The following is a 20,298-nucleotide window of genomic DNA, read 5'->3' as shown; positions in this document are numbered from 1 at the left end:
TCATGCTTCTGTTTTCTTTTTATGATTGTTGTTATAGAATTATCATGAAGTTGAATTACATACCATCACTTAGTTCATAACAAAATTTAAAAAATAATTGCATTTATGTATGCAATTAAAAGTCAGGATATGAGTGTCTGGGTTAAAACACTAAAACTGTGCATCTGAATTTTTTCATTTCTACTTTTATATATTATTAGTGATGTAGTAATGTAATTACTTTGCTAATGTGATTTTTTTTTTTTTTCAACTTATCTCACACTAAGTAAATTGAAATCCAATTCCTTTTCTAGCTATTAAAAGCTTTGTTTCCCATTGTGCTGGTCTTCTTACGGATGAAGTTGTTGAGAGACTTCTTCCTCCTCTCCCAAGTGCTGTTGATTTATTGACACAGTAAGTGTCTGCATACAACTGTTATTTGAAAAGCTAGAATACTCTGTATTTGATTGGTGCACTTTATAAAGGGAGTTTGTGTTTGCAGTTTCCAGTGTCATGTGAAAAATTTAAGGAAGACTTTCTTGCAAGGTGTTTTTTTAAGTTAGTTTTTATGTACTGATTTTTTAATTAAAAATACACGTTTGCACTTATACACCATATTTTTTATTAAATAAGAAACTAAGTTCTAGGACATGCTTGATAAAAGCTCTTTTAGACATGGATATTTTTTGTATTTAATTTCAGATCTAAGCTGGAAAGGGTTTTATTAAACGTTTGCCTTTTGAATATAGAACAATTCAATGCATTTGTGTTCTAAGCTCTAACTTGGGGAAATATAGCCACAAAATTTTGTTGTCATAGACATAGGTAATTTCAAATCAAAGGAAATATAAAGCTTGTTTATTTCTCTAGTATTAAATGAAAATTACACTTGGAAATGGACAATAGACATTCTGTCACAACGTGAAATAAATTGGTTTCCTTTTACTATTAGTTATGCAAATCAAAATGTACTTCTAATATGTATAGATTTTAAAGGCATGTGGTACAAATGAAACTGGAGTGTTACATAAAATTTGAAGTTCCTGCTATCTCTGACATGTTTTTTTATATTTTAAGGCTTTCTTCAATATACAAATCATATGGAAATTCCTTAAAAACACCGTCAACTGTTTACAGACAGAAACTTTATGAATTACTAGCAGTATTGCCCCCAAAGGCCTATGAAGGTATGTATTTACATACAAGGAGAAATCCAGTAAATATTCTATGGTCAGTTTTTAAGTTTTTGTTCATCGTGTATTCAGCCAGCAAAAATTAGTTCCACTTTTTCTAAAAACCAATTTTTATTCCCTCTATTTAAGTTTGATGAATTGTAGCGAAGTCACTGTGGTTTTGAAGAACTAGTGTTCATGGTCTTGTTTCCTGTCTAATACTAACACACACCTCTGTTAGAAACAGACGTTTTTGCTACATTTTCGGTTGAAACTTGACAATGTTTCAATTTCAAACTAGTTGAAAAATTTCTTTCCTTTTATGCCTAATTAAATTCTAATTGCCACAGCTGTAACTTTAGCTTAAACTAATTGTAAGACCGTTGAAAGAATTCAAATTAATTGATTTAACAAAGCGTATGTTACAGATATATTAATCTGATCCTGTGCAGATTGTGGATAAAAGGTTTGTATTTAAAGAACAATTTCAACAAAATCTGGGGATTGACTTACTTTTTATAGGAGCACATAACAAAAAGAATCTAGGCCTCTGATCCATTAACTATGCACTGTAGTTGGATGGGTCCAGCTTTCAGCTCAAATATTTAATATGTTTTTTGTCTTTAAATCGTTTGCTGTACAGTAGTTTATGGACTACAGTAAGGAACTGAAGTGTTTTTGTCACCTGTAAAGAGTTCAGGACACAGACAATATGGAGCAACAATGCTCTAAATTAGCTGTGTCCTTGGAGGGAATCCTTACTCAAATAGTCTGCTCCATCTAGTGGTAACTGCTAAGAGAACTGGGACAAATCCTTGACCTGTGCCTTAAAGCTGTTGTCACGTTAGAAGTATGTATATAATGAGGCATAGTGTATAATACTCATTTGTGGCTGAAAACTGCATCTCCACCCCTAAGAGCAAGTTATTCCTTTTGTTCTTGTATTGCAGGAGCAACATGTTACAGAATACAAATATATGGGTATGGCTGGGTTTGGCAGTTTCTTGGTGTGTTTGGGATTTTTGTGTATGCTCTAACTTCATTGAAAATACGCAGTGTTTTAGGGTGTGACCTGCAAAATGAACCTCTTGTGAAAGAGCAGCCTAGCTGAGGATGCTGCATTCTAGTCCAATAAACAAAGAAAAAGCATGAAGAGTTTGTTATAAATAAGTGAGCACCCTGCTGAAATCTTGAAAACAGCCTTAGAATCAAAACATGTGTAGTCTCAGAGGTGTCCACTCATGTGTAATACAGGAGTATGAGAGTGTGGAAGGAATGGAAATGCGTACATTGCCGAAACTTATTTTTATATATCTTAACATATAGGTATGCATCATTTAAAAATGCAATGAAAAGTTTCTAAGGTAAAACTTGAAACAAATGCCATTCTTTCCATATCATTTCCAGTATGCATGAGACTTCATGCAGAAACTGTGTCTTTGCAGCTACTGGGAATTTTAAAAATAAATTATTAGGGAAACAGTATCACTGTGGAACTCAGGATGGTTTTTTCAATGTCTAAATGTAATCATTTTAAACAGGGACAATATTAGGAGTACTCTTGTGTTGCACAGCAGGGCTCGTTTTACATGGCTCAGAGCAACACGCTAATTGAGAAGCTCTCACTAGTTAATGGTTTTATTTATTTAGATTTTTTTTTCTTCAGCCCAGGTAGTTGCGCAGATGATAGAAATCTGTAAATTGTTTCTTTTTGAGAAAATTGATGATGGAAACATTTACCAGGAGCTGTAACTCAATATTTTCATATTTGTAAATTATGCATACAACTTGTTTTCTTTAGTACAAGGGGAATAAAACAAAATAGCCAGGAAAATAAACAGCTGAAAACAGACTATTCATATATCCAAGCTCATTTTTCAATATGTGCCTTTAGATTTCTGAGGCCTGAGATACTGTGACTTGTTTTGGCTCTGCTTGGTCCTTTCCTGCTCACTTTCTGCCTCTTTGATGTTTCTATTATTGTTTTGTCATCACTAAAAATCATATCTGATCAAACAGCAGAATTTTACTAAGTTTTACCATGAGTGTGCATGAATCATAATTGATTCTTTGCATTATTTCAGCAGTGACAGATGTGAGAAGAACATATTAGGTAAACTTGAACATCAGTGAAATACATTAAGCATGCTTTAGTTGCTGTCTTCCATTGTGTATGAATTGTTAAGACCTGTAATTTATCTGGTCCAAAGTATGAATTTGTTAGGCTGAGGAAAGCTGGTTCTAAGATGACAAATCATATTTGTGATCATTTTCATGTGTCATTAGTTTTGGATTATAATGTACTCATGTTTTCAAGACATTTTTTGTGTGTTAATATAAAAAGTCTTATATTGTCCAAATAGAATTCAAGCTACTGAAATTATTTTAGTGAAATTTTCTATTAGATTTCTTGATGTTTGCTGTTGTCTGAATTTAATATGTTTTGTCAGACACATTATGGTTCTTTTCATTCTTCAGCTTTTTGTGCTTGTTATGCTCCACTGTTTAAAGCATAGAATTGAATACAGGCATTCACTTTGCCTTTTTAATAGGATGAGATGAATAGCTAGAATGCTGAAACAGCATTCTGGCTTAAAATTTAGAACTTCTTTACATTGGGGTAATACTGTTTGAAGTGTTGAGGATTGTCAGCTGTCTGGGACTAAAATAAACCTTTAATTAGTTAAAAAATTCTGGGTAGCTCCATGAAATTTTATTTCAAAAGCTGATATTTTTCATAGGAAGGAGATTTAAAAAAAAAATAAAATTGTCATGATGACTAATAATGAAAGAACTGTTTCTAGTTGTTACCTGTCAGTGTTTTTTTTTAAAAGCTCCATTTCTATTCCTTTCACATGTTATCTGTGTACCTTGCAATATATTTGATAGTGCAAATATTTTGCATTTAGATTTGAGGAAAGTATTTTGGAAAAATTACATACTTGCTTAATTAGGGAAGCAGGCAAAGCAACAGATAGATATCTGCAGGGGAAAGAGGCTGATAGGGCCAGGAGTTAGATGGGTAGGAGAGAGAAAGTCAGTTTCTCAGAGTAGATTCTGTTTCCAAGAAGGGTTAAGTAGCTGGTTGCAACTACCAGCTCTAGCTGTGCTAATAACTTTGTTTGTGCTCATGAGGTGCTGAAAACTCTGTTGTCCCACTTTTTGAAACTTCCATGTGTTGAAAACTTATAAGCAGCTTTAATGCAAACATGTAACTGTATGATCAGCTAACAAAACTGAATGCAAGGAATCGGTTATATGGTGTTAGGTGCCCATCTCTCCCCGCTCCCCACTTCTTAGTGCTCATAATTCCTAATTCAGGAGGACTTGACTTTTCAGTCTTAATGCTCTGGAGGTAAATTATACATAATATTTGTATAAAGACTGAGTACTTTCTTTAAGATCAGTTTTGCAGTGTTTTTCTACACAATTGCAAACCAGTGTTTTCTCATTATAAGTGATTGAGCACTGGAAATGTTCTCTCACTACAAACGCTATTTTAATGACCTAAATAGTCTGACTCAAAATGCTCAGTGTTGTTTTTTTTTTTTTGTATTATGTACAACCTTGTCAGAAATATTATGTGAAAAAATATGTGGAAGTTTTAACTACCAGTGAAATTTAGCATGATATAACCTACAATATACTCCTTCTGCCTTGGTTTTTGCATGCAAACTCCTAAAACAGGGGACTGCATTCATCAGCTTTTGCTTATTTATCAAACCTATGGATGTTTTAAATTACTTCTGCTTGCCAAGTTCAAGTATTCCTTTGTGATTACATAATACATTCCACAGCATTAATTCTCAGGAAATAGAAGAAAATATATCTGTGTTCATAACTGCCATTTCTCCTCTACTTTCTTTGCAAATGTAACTAATTTACTGGCTTATCAGTTGTATGGCATTATGCCTTCTGTAAAGAAAAGAGCCTGTGTTTCAGCTTCTAGATTGCTGTGGGTGCTTAGCTTGCTTATGTCAGGTACTGCTCTGTGGTTCCCCCTCTAACAGTGAGTCTTCTCTAACTATTTGAAGATTAAAGAGAAATGTTACATGGATGTTACTATTTCAGTATAAATATATTGCTTCCTAAGTTGCTTGTGGCAAGTAACTAAGCCATAGTTTTGAATATTTTTTTCTTTAATTTAAAGGAAACTTCAGTGCTGTTCTAAAAGAGTTAGTGACTGACTTGACTGTCACAGATAGCCAGACTGATGCCTCTGCATCTTTGCTTCCATCCCTTTGTCATGAGAATGATCTCCTTTTACTCGGTCCCTTACTGCAGGAAACTGACCACCGATTTATTGAAGAGCAGGTACTTTTTGTTCTATTATAAAGGTATTATTGTATTTTCATACAGTTGTAGTTATTTAGGTCAGTGCTCATTTAGACTTGGTCAAAAATATGTCTATCACTCTTTTCCTTCTTACAGCTCCTTTTAGGTAACAGCATAGCTGGTGGCAGCCTGGAGTATGACCCTTATTCAATTTATGAGAAATTTGCAAAAGGGGATTCAGTACCTAAACCACTACCTCCTGCATTATCTGTTATCAGTGCAGCAACTCGACTTTTTGGAGTTGTGTTTGCCCACATAACAGAATCTCACAGGTAAAGTAGTAACTAGCTGCTGGGGAATTTAGGAGATGTTGTAAGATGGTCACAGTGTTTGACATTGGATGCAGAAGGAAACTGTTCTGAGAAAATAATGAATTTCACAAGTGGAGTCTGTAAACCATCTGAATAGCATAATTCTGACCACCAAATTATTGGACTTTTCTCTTTAAAGTTGCTGACAACAAAAAGGCTCATCCAGCAAGAGGTTACTGTCATAGCAAATCTGTGGACGCAGAAAAAGAATGTTACATTATGATTGCCAGATCAAAATGGAGATATTACACAATTTTTGTGGTGCTTAATACGTAATACATTCTTAATAAAAAGTGGGTGGGGAGAAACGAGTGCATGTGTTGCATGTCTCAACACAGTTCTGTCAAGGTACAAGAATACTCGAAAGAGATCAAGACCTTCTCATGGGTTTTGTCTATGTATTTTCTCATGGCATACATGGCATTTTGGTTTGTTTCACATTTATAAGCATACTGATTGCTAAGGCATAAAATTCCTGAAGATATTTTAATGAGATTTCCTTCTTCTGTGTGCTTCTGTGTGATATTATTTTTGAATGCAGCTTTAGAGCAGATGAATTATTTTAAAATTAAATAGCTTTATATTTTCAAAGCCTACTATAGTTAGACCTCAATTGTTAGATTATGATCATTGTAGCTGGTGAAGGTTTTATGGTTTCCTGTGTGGGGTGAATGTTTAGTCTTGATGAGTCCAGAGTCTTAATGTCTTCACAACTTTGAATGCTTAGGGTTTAGTGTAGGTTCCAGGCAGCTGTTTGTTTATGAGAATACCTGCCAATAAAATTGCCAAATGATTTATTTGTTCTTCTAACCTGTCTTTACTTCTTTATTCTGTCTTCATTGATTGCTTTTATTGCAGATTTTTTTTCGTCTTTTTTTTTCCCCCATCTGTCACCAGTTTCCTGGTTGGTTTTCTCCATTTATTTCTCAAGACCTGAATTAATTGCTGCAGATATTTTCTTTTTCCTTTGCCTCTTCCTTTCTCAATTCTAAGTCCAAAATGCATTATTCCCATACATAGTTCCTTTTAATAATGTCTGTTCAATGTTACTTAGATACAAGTGATTATATGTGAATACATATAAGGTAAAAAATGTAAAATGTTCATGTTCATGTATGGAAGTTCATATTCTAATATGAAATACACAATTTTTTTTGTAGTAGACAGGGATGCCAATTGAAGGAAAAGGCTTGAGAGTTAATTTGCTCCATGTCTAGTTTTATATATAGACTTTGTTATGAGTTTTAAAATGAAATTTAAAGGCTTGATTTATTTCCTTAATTGTCAATTATGTGGTTTCTTTTCTGTTCTTGTTTAAGGCTCCAGGTGTTAGAACAGTTGTTGAATTGCATAAAACAAACAAAAGGATCTCGACAACAAATAGTGCAACTACATGTTTTGTCAGCCTTTTCTACTTCCTTAAAGGTAATCTGCTTTCTCTCTCTCTCCTTTGTTTCTCTTTCTCTCTATGTCACTAAACCATAGCATCTCTTGGTTCAAATACATCAGTTGCTGTGGTTTGAACCCAGCCACACAGCCACTCGCTCACTCTCCCTATAGTGGGATGGGGGAGAGAACTGCAAGAGTAAAAGTGAGAAAACTCCTGGGTTGAGATAAAGACAGTTCCAATAGGGAAAACAAAAGCCATGCACACAAGTGAATCTAAACAAGAAATTAATTTCCTACTTCACATCAGCTGGCAGGTGTTCTGCTGTTTCCAGGAAAGCGGGGCTCTACCATGCCTAACAGTCACTTGGGAAGACAAAAAATCATCACTCCAAACATTCCCTTGCCTCCTCCCAGCTTTATATGCTGAGCATGATTCCATGTTAAAGGAAGAACTGCTGTCTGAGCATTCTCACACTGTTCAAGGAGCAGCACACAGATCACCTGAGATTAATTGCTGAGACAGAAGCCTCTTTGCAGTGCCCAGCCCCAGTGAGCAGACAGCTGTCCCCTTGGTCTCTTCATTGTCATATACACTCACTCTCTGGTGTGCTTCCTCCTTCTTCCAGCTTGACTCTGGATTTCCCATAGCAGAGTGTCAGGTATCAGATTTAAAAAACAAGGTTATTTAATAGAGTTATACAGCAGCAGGTCAGCTCAAGCTGGAGGCTTCTGGAGAAGTACTCAGAGCAAAAATCCGTAGGCAATTATACCCTTACGATTTATGCAACTACCTTTCATATGCTCTTTATGTCCAGTGGTGATTTTTGGTAAGGGGTCTTCTAATATGTTATTGGGTTTTTTCCCTGTGTCTGTGCCAAGTGGGTGGTTCTTGAAGAACTGCAGCTTCTGCTGTCCTGATCTTCTGGTGCCCCTGCTCTCTGGCAGAGCACAGAAAATTTAAAAAGCCCTAGACTTCAGATAACCATTACCTAGCAACAATTAAAACACCAGTGTGTTATCAGTGTTCTTGTACTAAAGACAAAACACAGCATTGTACCAGCTACTAGGAAAATTACTCAGAAAATTAACTCCATTCCAGACAAAAAACACCTCTACATGTAAGTCCAGAACTGTCGGCCTAAGGCTTCATCTAATCCAGCTACTCATGTTGAGCCAGTAAAGCTGGGCAAACAACATCCTAAATCACTGAGTATTTTATCTCTGTGTAGCTCATTCTACTTAGAACTTACTTATGCTAAACAGCTATCGCTTGACAGCCATGTGGTATGAAATCTGGTTCCTTGGGGTCAGCTATCCCAGCTGTGTTTCCTCCCAATTCCTTGTGCATCCCCACTCTGCTCACTGGTGGGGTGGCACAAGAAGCAGAAGAGGCCTTGGCTCTGTGTAAGCACTGCTCAGCACTTACAAAACAATTCAATATTGTCAACCCTGTGTTTAGCACAAAGCCAAAACATAGCACCATGCTAGCTACTGTGAAGAAAATTAACTCTACCCTAGTCCAAACCAGCACAGTACACAGAAGTTTTTGTTTTGCATAACAATCAAGGTGATCAGTCTTGTTTTCTGTGGTAATATGTTATTTTGTGATGTCATAGCTTTCTTGAGTACAAATGAATCACTGTTGAGTATTTCCCCTTTTTTTTTTCCCTTTTTAGGGAAAGCTGTTCTTGTACATTCTAGTGTACTAACATCCATACTTATGTCATTCAAATGGGAGAGCTATGGAAAAATTCTGTTTGTATAATTTCTGTCTTTGTTACTGTCTTTTGTATTTCTTACTGTATAAATAAAAAAATATCAATTGATAAAGTGATCTCATAATTATCTGCTATTTGTTCATTTTTCCTGATGCTTTATTTGTATTTTCCTCTGTTCATATGCAGTTTTCATTCTTCTCTTCTTAGCCAGATGTTTTGGACTGAGATTTTTTTTTGTGTTACTCTGTTCTCACTGGTTTTCTTCTTGATATTATTTTTTGAATTTTATGCTAATATGTTGATTTATTTGGTTCTACGGCAATCTATCTAGTATTTCCTAAAATCATAATGTTGCTACTAAAATGTTGTGCTGTGATGTAGAGTTATGTAGTGTTAGACATCTAACTCTTGTAACAGCAAATTGAAAGAGAGGAGTTCCTCAGACAGAGGGGAAGAAAGTCAAAATTCTTCTGCAGTTCTTGTATTTTTTGCATGACTGACAGAAAAGCACACTCTGATTACTGTCTCTTTAATATATTTAATGTTTATTTTTAGCACTTGGCTAACTGCAAGGGAAGTTTAGGTTCAGAAGAGGTTAGAAGATCTGCCCTGATGTTGGTAATGGGTGCCTTGGAAAGCAATAATCCACTTCTAAGATGTGCTGCTGCAGAGTGTTTGGCCAGGTTGGCACAGGTGGTTTCTGACAGTGCCTTCACTGCTGGATTAGCGCAAGTCAGTTTTGACAAGTAAGTTCACAATAAGCATGAAAAGGTACTGCTTGAGTTTATAAAAATATTTGAGAAATCTACCTGGCACCTATTATGATAATTGTAAAAAGCTGGTTTCCTTCATGAGCTTGATGTCATTTCAGAAATTAACAGGAAAAAGCACTGCCTGAGTTCTTAATGTGTTTCTTAGTGTAAGATTATCTAAGTAAGCTTTCCTTTACAAAATAAGCTAAGTAGACTTTCATATTAATTAAATTAGCCGCTGTTCTAGCAACATCATTTAAGTGTAGCTAAATATTTTGATGCTGTCTTCAGATAAGAGACTATATATGAATTTGGAATTTTGGGAATATAATAGTGTCTAATAATTTTTATTTCTGATTATATACCGGAAATTTCATTTGTAGATGTGCTTATTACATAGTAAGAGTCTTGGTGATTAAACTAACAGCTTTTTTCCAATTAATAGGCTAAAATCTGCTAGGGATGTGGTATCAAGAACAGGTCATTCTTTGGCTCTGGGATGTCTGTATAGGTACCTAGGAGGAATAGGTTCTACTCAGCACCTGAATGCATGTGTTGGAATCCTTTATACTTTATCTCAGGACAGTACTTCACCTGATGTACAGGTACTTGTCATTTATATAAAAATATTATGTTGCAAATTAACTGAATTGTATTCTGGAGTTTAAGGTTCTTTTTCTTGTAAGATTAACAGATTCACAACCTCCTAGGCGTACCTCATAGGTAATGGCTGGAGCAGCAAAGGCAATGTGGAATACAGCCCCTGCTCAAAATCAACCTTCAACAACTTCCACAGCAAAGAAGTATGATGGGATGTGGAAGGCTCATATTCAATGATTTGCAAGACTGATAAGGCTCACTTTAAAAACAGTATCTGATGTTTAAGGGATTGATTCATTTCACATTCACCTATACTTTGACTTTGACTAGATAGTACTTAGGATTTTTTGTCTGAGGGATTTTTATTTTGTTTGTTTGTGTCAGTTTTTGTCCCTTTTACATTGTTTACCTCACAGCATATTTTGTTGAAGGGTCATATAGTAAATAAAAGGGATTTGTAGCCTGAATGCTGTAGAATTTGGTGGATATACATCGTTGAGTAAAGCAAGAAATTTTGAATACTAATTAATGTTGTTTCTCTGTGGCTAAAACTGTTACCTATCAGAATAGCTTTAAGAGACATTGAGTGTATTTAATGTATTTGTCTAAATATCAGTTAAAGAATTTTTAAAGCTTTTTCCACATTATCTTTGCACAAAGAGGAACTATTTGTTGAGATGAAACAGATGTGGCTATTTGTACAAAATAAATGTGGCTACAATGATGGGTTATTTCAGAAAAATTCAGAAATTTTTTTTCAGAAATTTTCACAATTTTGTTCTTGCACAAGGAACTGTAAGAATTTTTTAAAATTATAGAATAGAATAAAGGAATAATAATCACTGTTATTCCTAAACTAAATTCCTAAATCTAATTTACTATTGCATTCAGTTTTTCGTTTATTAACAGTGACACATTTAAAATGATTGTTTCATTGCACAACATACAATTTCTTGTAAAATATTCAAAATGGCTTATTCAACATCAGATTCATAAAGTTTCTTTGTATAACCCCTCTATTTATTCCTTTGGAACCTAAAAGTGCAACTACTATTACACTTCATCACTGAATTTCACTTTTAACTATCAAATTTTTTAAAGGTCTTATGTATATCATATAGAGTTTACATTACTGCTTCTTACTTTACAGGCATGGGCTCTACACTCTCTGTCACTAATAGTAGATCAGGCTGGGCCCTTGTATCACGTGCATGTGGAACCTACCTTATCTCTTGTTCTCATGTTGTTGTTGAGTGTGCCTCCGGCTTACGCTGAAGTTCATCAAAGCCTTGGTCGCTGTTTAAATGCACTTATTACCACTCTGGGCCCTGAGCTGCAAGGTATATAACATACAAATGTGTCAGCTTTGTTTGCTGTAGCAACCAAATTGCTAAACGTTGAATGTGTGTGATTGCAGTTGTAACAAGTAAGCAGATCTAAGTTTCTTTGTGTAGTTGTAAGACAGTATTTCATAGGCTATGACTTTATGCAATCAAGATGACATGACAGCTAGTTTTCCAAAAATAGCCTCTTGATATCATTTCCTTTGTTTGAACTGGTTCTCTGAGCCTTGCCTTGGGCTGAAATTTCTTACATGAATTTTATGTTTTACATTTCTTACATTCTTACATCTTCTGACTCTAGCATGAGAACAGAAGGTGTTCATATTTATTTCAAGAGTTAAGAGCCCATCTATGTCTTATTTATGATATAGACATTTAAAATTTGCATCTAAATCACCAGAGAGCAATGTGATCACTATTCATCAATAGCAAAGTATGACACAGATACAAGGATCATCCTTTAGGAGATTGAACATCATGGCTGACTTGGGAAAAAGACTGGTTATCATGTTTATTAGAAATAAATGTATGTTTTAAAAACAAACAAAAAGTAGCCTTCTTTATTCTCAATATAGGCAGCGGTACAGCAGTGTCAGCCTTAAGAACTTCCTGCCTCTTGGGCTGTGCAGCAATGCAGGATAATCCTGACTGCCTTGTTCAAGCTCAAGCCATCTCTTGCCTTCAGCAGCTTCACATGTTTGCGCCTCGACACGTCAACTTGTCTAACCTTGTAAGCTGCCTCTGTGTGAGTATATATTTACTAGTTTATATCCATGTATTTTAAAATTTGTTCATATTTTTCATAAACACCTAAAAAATGCAGATGTTTCTTTAAGCAGAGAAACTGATCATTGTGTAGGCGTGAGGTGTTTCATGTTCTCTTACAGGCAAGTATTCTATATATCTTCTTTTATTTTTCTTCAGTTTCTGCTTCCCCTTTACAAGATGAGCACATTCTCTAGAAATCTTGGCCTTCTGAGCTGCTTGCCAGGTGCATTCTGCTGTTCTTACTAAGGCCAGTTGTCTGGAAGGATATACCATTCATTACAACTTTTTGCTGGATTTTTACCAGCTAGTTTATGTTGGCCAGTTTTTTCTCTCTGCTGCTTTTTATGCCTTGGTTTAAGGATTGATTTTTTAAAATTGTGTGTACTAATTACTGGAATTGCTTTGTTTCATTTTGTTTTTTCATGATGCTGAAAAATTGTAGATTTGTAGATTGGTAATTTCTGTAGCATTAATGGCTCAGTGTACTGAAATTTTGAAAGTCAGTAAAAAAATTTCTAATACAAGCTATAGTCAAAGCAGGTCTTTGGATGAAATAAACAAGTTTTTCAGCCCTATTTGAGAAGAGGTGGGGGAATTTATTTGTTAAGTAGGGTTTGTTTTGTTTTATTTTGACCCAGTCTCTCTCTGTCTTTGAATAGCTGCTGTTCTAAAGTACTTACTTCTATTAAAAAAAAAAAAAATAAATAAAAACAAAAGCAAGATAATTTTCTAGTAGCTATTAGCCTTGGTAGATTTGGGAGGCTCACTGGGGGGGTTGGTTGGAGGTTTTCGAGGGGTTTGTTTTGCTGGCTTTTTTTTTTTTAGTACCTTCTTGTCTCACTGTCAATCATAGAGAAACAAAAATCCGTAGACAGTAAAGTTTTAATCTGATCTATTTCAACACAGTTCTTATTCACATCTTCCACTGGGTAGCACTTGTGTATCCATACTAAACATATATTAATTTTGTTTACAGTTTAGATTCCTTACGTTTTCTTTATTTACTTTGACTAGAAACATGATTGTGGGAGCTAGGGAAAACTGAAGGTTTTTCTGCCCCACACTGTGGATCTGCTAGTTGCAGAAGTGCTGGAACTAATCTGGTGGTGTTTTAACATACACTAGCAATTATTTTCTCTTTTTTGGGTAAAACATAGTTTTTCATACATTGATAAAATCACAACAAACTATGTCAGTCTTGCTTGGAGAGTGTGTCAGCATTTAGGAGCATTTGTAAGTCCATGTACAGTCTGCTTCTATCTCTCTACTCATATCAAATACCTACTAATAAGGAGGATGTAATGACGAAGTTGTCTTGTCTATGTAATGTTACTGATTTTTATTGTTTTTACAAGTTGTCTCAAAGCACTTCATACAGCAGTTTATGAACTTCATAATAGTAAATTATTCAATTAAGAAGTAGAGGTGAAGGCTTGAGTATGTGTGTTCATGCATCTGAGTGTGTTCCCCTCCATCCTAGAAATGCCTGTAGGCTTCCTGGGAGAGGATTCCACCAAAATCAGTGGCCTCACATTGGTGACCTTTTCACATTCTCATGAACTTGTACAACTAAGGCAAATATTGTTGGCACTGACAATTCAGTAACGTCACTATGTCTTTGAAGAGTGTCATAAACAAAGTTTTTTGAGTGTGTGCGTTGCAGGTCTGTGAGAAGATGATTGCACAAGCAGAATTCTGCATTTGTAAAACTCAACACCCATCCGTGTAGCTTCCACCCACTAAATCACCATCTCATTAGGGAGGCAGAATGAGTTACTGGATCTGAAATTTGCACTTCACTGTGCTGTTTACTTGCAAGGTGACCCTTAGCTAGTTATTTTTCATGAGTTTAAATGTCTGCAATTTGGAGAACAAGGTGTGATGGTCCCCCTTTGCATTGCATTTTGAAGTCTTAAGGGGAAGTAGCATGCAAATCTACACTCTAGATCATGTGGATATCCACCATTGCATTCTTTATTTAGGGAAGAAAAGCAGGAGAGGCAAAGAATCTGTGGTCAGATGAGTGATCTTCTCCCCTCCATCCATAGAAAGATGAACATTCATTCAAAATCTGGAAAACAAATGTGCAAATTTTTTTGTTTTTTTAGTATCATTTGGTCCAATGCACCTCTCCACCCTCTTTGCCCAAGGATTATGTTAAATGCCTGTGCCTTTCAACTTGCCTTTTTAAAATTCTCAGTTTTCTGCCATTCCTCTCCACTTCCTCTTCACCTCCTCTATTACCTCCCTCTGCTCTCTCCTCCCTCTCCTCCCTCTCCTCCCTCTCCTCCCTCTCCTCCCTCTCCTCCCTCTCCTCCCTCTCCTCCCTCTCCTCCCTCTCCTCCCTCTCCTCCCTCTCCTCCCTCTCCTCCCTCTCCTCCCTCTCCTCCCTCTCCTCCCTCTCCTCCCTCTCCTCCCTCTCCTCCCTCTCCTCCCTCTCCTCCCTCTCCTCCCTCTCCTCCCTCTCCTCCCTCTCCTCCCTCTCCTCCCTCTCCTCCCTCTCCTCCCTCTCCTCCCTCTCCTCCCTCTCCTCCCTCTCCTCCCTCTCCTCCCATTTCTTTTTTCCATCATAAGGCAAGCTAACAATTTCTTGTGCAGGCAGCTGCAAGCTGCCTCCTACACCTGTCTTCCTACAGCATGAGATGGTTCAGGTCTTTAATGTATTTAAACAGTTCCGTTTGTAACTGTGCTAGCACTAGTAAAACATGACTTAAGCAATGGACACACTGCTTCACTGGCTCATGTTTTGTGGTTTGTTGGTTTTCTTTTGGTTTGTTGTTTTTTTTTTTAAATTGTGTACATGTGCTTGTCATTATCTAGCTTCCCTTCAGCTTCTGAGAGTGTTCCCTGTTTGGATTGTTCATGGGGCTTCTAACATATTTGTATGCAATATGCAATAATGCATATTTGTCCTGCTATTAGAATTCTTGGCTCCAGCAGAATACAAATCATATGCTTTTAATCATGTCTAAAATTACCTCTAAAACTAACTTAGGTGAACACAGACTTCTAAAGAGCTTATCTCTGTAAGCTTGTGGTGTAGTATTCTCAACACAGTGAATACCAGTTTTCAGCTCTAAGATATTAAGAATAAGATCAATATTGAAACACAATAAGTATACAATGTTAATAGCATTGCTGTGCTGTTCTCTTGGTACTGTTTAAGTATTTATTTTAGGGGCAGTTGGATTGGAATTTAAGTGTGTTCAACATGAAAAATAAGAGAAATTAACTAAGCAAATTAGGCTTTTGGTATGTTTGAGATAAGATTCTGAATTTTATTATATGCTGAACTTACATGTTACAGTCTCCATGTGTGGTTGATATCACTGTGATATCTATTTTGGTTTTGTCATGACTGGTTGTCGTTTGTTTTTGTGCAGGAAATCTTGTTGGATAATTCTGTGTTGGTAGGTCCCTGTGCCTTGTTAATCCTAAACTTTTGCAGTTTGCAGTGGTGTTTTTGTTTCATCTTTTATCTTTCTTTTTAACCATTTTAATGTAAATTCTTTTAGCATGTCAAGTGATATTTTATTGTCATCCTAACCAGAGCCTTCCTAACTTTCTGCAGATGGCAGGAATACATTTATGTACTTAGTTAGAGATAATTTTGTTTTTAATGTGTTAGATGCAGACAGGGAACTGTTTGTACGTTTAAGTTTTAATGTGATGCTTGCATTTTATGTCTATCATTTAGTCCTGTCCCCTGCTTAGAATGTGAGAGAATACAGAGATAAAAAATATGCATCTTGCGTTATTCCAGAAGCCTCAATTGGGCCCTCTGCTTTTCCCCTATTAAAATTTTGCACGGAATTTATGCATGTCCAACTTGAAGTAGACTGTGTAGCCTGCTTGCATAAATGTTGCATTAAAAGTCTCACTTGTATCTGAAGTCGCAATAAAAGTACCTTGCAGACATAGCTATTGAGTCAGGTTCATTTCCTTGTAAGAGAATTATGCAGAGAGTGTATCTTTTTGTGTATAATTACGTAATTCTGAGTATTGTAGATTCATGTGCATGAATAGAAATTCCCATGAATTAAGATGAAGCTTAGTTTTGTTAATCTAACAAAGCTAAAATTCTGTATTGCTTGTTCTTTTTGTCCTTCAGTTGCTCTCTTTAAGCATATATTAACTAATATATGTTAGTCATTTTGACTAACATATATTGGCTTGTTGCTGACAAATGAGGAGCACAGCCTAACATAAGGTTTTCCTGCAGCAGACACTCAGCTCTATCTATTTTAAGGGTGGTAACAGCTAAGGATACACAACTGCTTAGTTGTAGAGCACAATTTTTTTATGACAACCTAATCTTAATTTAGAAGATGATGCATAGATATTGGTGTAGCCATCTTGCCTGACCACACAGCTAGTTTATCATATCTTTGGGATTCCCTTCAAGATTGTCTTAAAATTGAAAGAAGCAAAAAAAAATCAGAAAGCTCCACTCTAACAAAAACCCTTTGAGGCTATGGCTTGGGTTTTTTTAAGTGTTTTTTATTGTTCCAGTAATAGTGAATCTATGATTATATATTTTCCAATAAAATAACCCTCATACTGGCCTGTTGGTGTTAAAATATGATGGTGCTATGAATTTTTTGCTAGAGACTGCTCAGGACGGCTGACCTGTCTCAGCATCATACATTCACCAATAACTCTCACCCTTTCTCTCAGCTTTTCTAAAACATAATTTAATGTAAACTGAGTATATTTTTTTTTTCCAATGAAACTGCAGCAGTATTATCTTCACCCTTTCTTATAAACTTCCTTTCATGCATGGAGTTTTGTTTTACTAAAGCCTGATGGACTCTGTCACCCTTGGTTTCACTGACATTTCTCTAGTCATCTGATGATGACTTGTACTGAGTTTTCAAGCTTGTTGTATGCATATACCCAGTAGTCAAAGCGTTAGTTGTTCCTTGAGACCACAATTCACCAGGCATTGAAGTTAATGGTGATTTTTGTACAATATTGATTGAGAGGTGGATTCAGCCCCAAACCAATATTGTAAGTTGCCTTTTGAGAGAAAATGTTAAAAGTAGTGATATTTTTTGTAAAATTGACTACGGGACTTGCAAAACATTTCATTTGGAGGTGTAAAAAAAGAAAAAGAGCTGAGCAAAATGACCATCAATTACATGTTTACTGACTCAACAGATTTGACATAGCTGCAAGTGTTCAGAAAATACCAGCCTTACTGAGGTATTGCCACAGAGGTTTGTTAGCCATCTTACTGTATCTTATTGCATGTTTCAGATGAATCTCTGTAGCTCATACTTACTACTGAGACGTGCAGTGGTAGCTTGCTTACGTCAGCTTGTGCAAAGAGAAGCTGCTGAAGTATCAGAATATGCTGTTGCACTAGTGAAAGAAAGCAAAGAAGATTTTACTCCAGGTAATGTATTGAAATTTTGAGATCAAAGAGCTCAACATATTGACAGTGAATTTTAAACACACTTTGCTATGAGTGTGAAAATTTGCTACACTCTTGAAATCTTAAACTCAAAACATTTTCTACCTCATTTGTCTGTATAGTACCAAATAATGATAAAATAATGAAATGCAAGGGGAGTTCCAGGGAAATCTAAGCCTATCTAGCCAGTAGCTGTTGTATTAACTTTTTTCTAAAAGTGATCACTAGTTCATCCTCATGTGCCTTTCTTTGAGTGGTGTTAAAAATTTATTTCACTTCAGCTTTCAATTCAAGCTTATTTGGAAATTTTCAGAAAATATAGACTACAGACATTTTTAAAAACTGCTGATATTTAAAATTTGTAATATTGGCCAAATAAAAATTGGTCTTATTAATTTAACAAATTATTTCCATGTGTTTGGTTTTGTGCTTTTTTGGATAATAGTTTTAACTTCCATTTCAAGTTGAAACATTGTTTTAGAATTACCTTATGAAGTAAGGTAAGTGAAATTTTTTTTTCAAGAGCTAGATGCTGTGGTAATGGTAATGCTGTGAAATTCAGAGTAGGATTCTTATTTTTTGCTAGGATAGCTTTCTTCCTGTTGTTACTATGTTTCTGTAAAAGCTCAACATTTGTTCTGTGTTCATGTGTTAGCTCTAGTGTTAAAGTGAAAAATATAATTGTTTCAAAAACATTTCAGGGCTAGTAAGTACTTGTTCACAAGATACCCTGTGTGCAACCTTCAGTGGGGTTTCTGTTGTCATTAGTGCAGTTTTGTGATGTACAGTGCTCAGCTCACAGACTTTGTTCTTAGCAGATGTGAACATCAGAGAAATAGGCCTGGAAGGGGCATTGCTGGGCTTGCTGGACAAAGAATTGGATCCAAGATTGTGCAGAGATATCAAAGAGACTCTGACTCATATGCTTACTTCAATGGCAGTTGAGAAGCTCTCATTTTGGCTGAAGCTTTGTAAAGATGTTCTTGCTGCTTCTGCTGGTAAGTCTTAATACACTGTAGTTGAGAACACAATCAAAATAAGGCCTGCAGGAGTGTACTGTGTCACTGAGGGAAAGTGTTCAAGTTTCTTGAATGTTTGCCATTTATGAAGTGTATAATTGTCATTCATATTGAAAGACTGGATCCTTTAACTTAGTTCCTTCAGAGGAATATGCCTTTCTCTCTGATTGCCCTTTCCCCATTGAACAAATTCTTGTAAACATTTTAGGATGTGTTGCCTGTTCATATTCTTGTTGCTTTATACTCCTAATGTTACTTCATTTCCATATGGAAATACAGAATAGGTTTGAGCTCATGAGTCCTGTGCAATTACCTGCAAGAAAAGTATTCTGATCAATTCTTCTATTAGTAATAGAACAGATGCAGGCCTATTATATCATAATGGAACTCTTGAGCACACAAAATCAATTACTGTGCTGAATATTGGCGGGGGTGAAGGAAATTATTTTACCTGCAGTGCAGGAGGAAAACTTCTTGCATTTAGATTTTTTGATTTGGAACTGTACTAGCTAATGCATCTCACTTATTTTAAAAGGGTTTTTTTCTTTTGCTTCTTTCTCTGCAGCTCTTAATTTACTTTCGTGGTATTGATCTTGTCTTCCAGCAAGTAATATCAACCGAACATTGACAGTTTCATTTTATTTGAAATCTGGCATTTACTTTTAAGATACCAAGATTGAAGGGAGTCACCATGAATTTGAGGCTAGAGATAGACTTTGAAGAGATTTCTTTCTGTAGGTTTCAGTTACAGTAAGAAAGAATATTATGTTTGGTTTTTTCCCCTCTGTGTCCTAAATACAGATTTCAATACAGTAGCATCAATAGATACCACTCAAGAAGAGGAAACTGCCAAAGGGGATGATGTATCTGTATTAACATCTGACAGTGATGACAGGTTCCATCCTTTCCGAAATCCACGATGGTCCACCAGAGTTTTTGCTGCAGAGTGTGTTTGTAAAATTATAAGCCAGTGTGAAAATGCAGGAAGTGCACATTTTGACATAACTTTGGCTCAGGAAAGAAAACAACGTGATTCAAGAGGTATGTGTTAAGTGCTGCAAGAATTTCATAGAACGCAAAGTATGCTTAAAATAAGTATTAGCTCTTTGTATCTTAATGGAATTCATCATAAATTTTTTGTTTGTGATCAATGAAGCCTCTAATTACTCTGATTGGAAGCCTATATTCTTTAAGGTATAGAGAAATTTTTATTTCCTAAAGAATGGCATCTTGCACTCAGTTTCCTGGTTATAGTACCATGGTGTATGCGTAGGAAGACGTTTCTGTATAAGCACTGGCAGTCACAAGTGATAGCTGCCACCAGCCTACATCATCACAGGTTGGTGTCTGGGAATATGACTTAAAAAAAAATGCCACTTTTTTTCTTTCTATAATTTGCATAATCACCAGTAGAAATACAGGTCCATTTTTTACTACCTCTCTGTGTTTATCTGGAGGTGTTTTCCTCAACATTCATTTTTAGAAAATCTGTCTCA

General features: G+C 35.7%; 1 protein-coding gene across 3 annotated transcripts in view; it reads left to right on the top strand.

Annotated features, from left to right (window-relative positions):
• Positions 1-20,298, top strand: part of HEATR5A (HEAT repeat containing 5A) — a 64,823-nt gene that overhangs the window by 27,565 nt on the left and 16,960 nt on the right. For 2 of the 3 annotated variants that reach the window (XM_088057553.1, XM_014249929.2), the window contains exons 14-26: positions 294-393; positions 1,057-1,166; positions 5,302-5,465; positions 5,583-5,758; positions 7,117-7,222; positions 9,460-9,650; positions 10,102-10,261; positions 11,407-11,596; positions 12,175-12,344; positions 15,751-15,777; positions 17,627-17,765; positions 18,602-18,781; positions 19,604-19,843. In XM_088057553.1, coding sequence (XP_087913679.1) covers positions 294-393; positions 1,057-1,166; positions 5,302-5,465; positions 5,583-5,758; positions 7,117-7,222; positions 9,460-9,650; positions 10,102-10,261; positions 11,407-11,596; positions 12,175-12,344; positions 15,751-15,777; positions 17,627-17,765; positions 18,602-18,781; positions 19,604-19,843 — 1,953 coding nt within the window. The remainder of the gene's footprint in view (positions 1-293; positions 394-1,056; positions 1,167-5,301; positions 5,466-5,582; positions 5,759-7,116; positions 7,223-9,459; positions 9,651-10,101; positions 10,262-11,406; positions 11,597-12,174; positions 12,345-15,750; positions 15,778-17,626; positions 17,766-18,601; positions 18,782-19,603; positions 19,844-20,298) is intronic. The other variant, XM_005520310.3, reaches the window with a different exon arrangement.

This window comes from Pseudopodoces humilis, chromosome 7, assembly GCF_049639895.1.
Source record: "Pseudopodoces humilis isolate 2021_Gansu_Grassland_sample_001 chromosome 7, ASM4963989v1, whole genome shotgun sequence".
Classification (NCBI taxonomy): domain Eukaryota; kingdom Metazoa; phylum Chordata; class Aves; order Passeriformes; family Paridae; genus Pseudopodoces; species Pseudopodoces humilis.
Note: the sequence above shows the minus strand (reverse complement) of the source record. Positions and strands in the feature narration are given on the sequence as shown.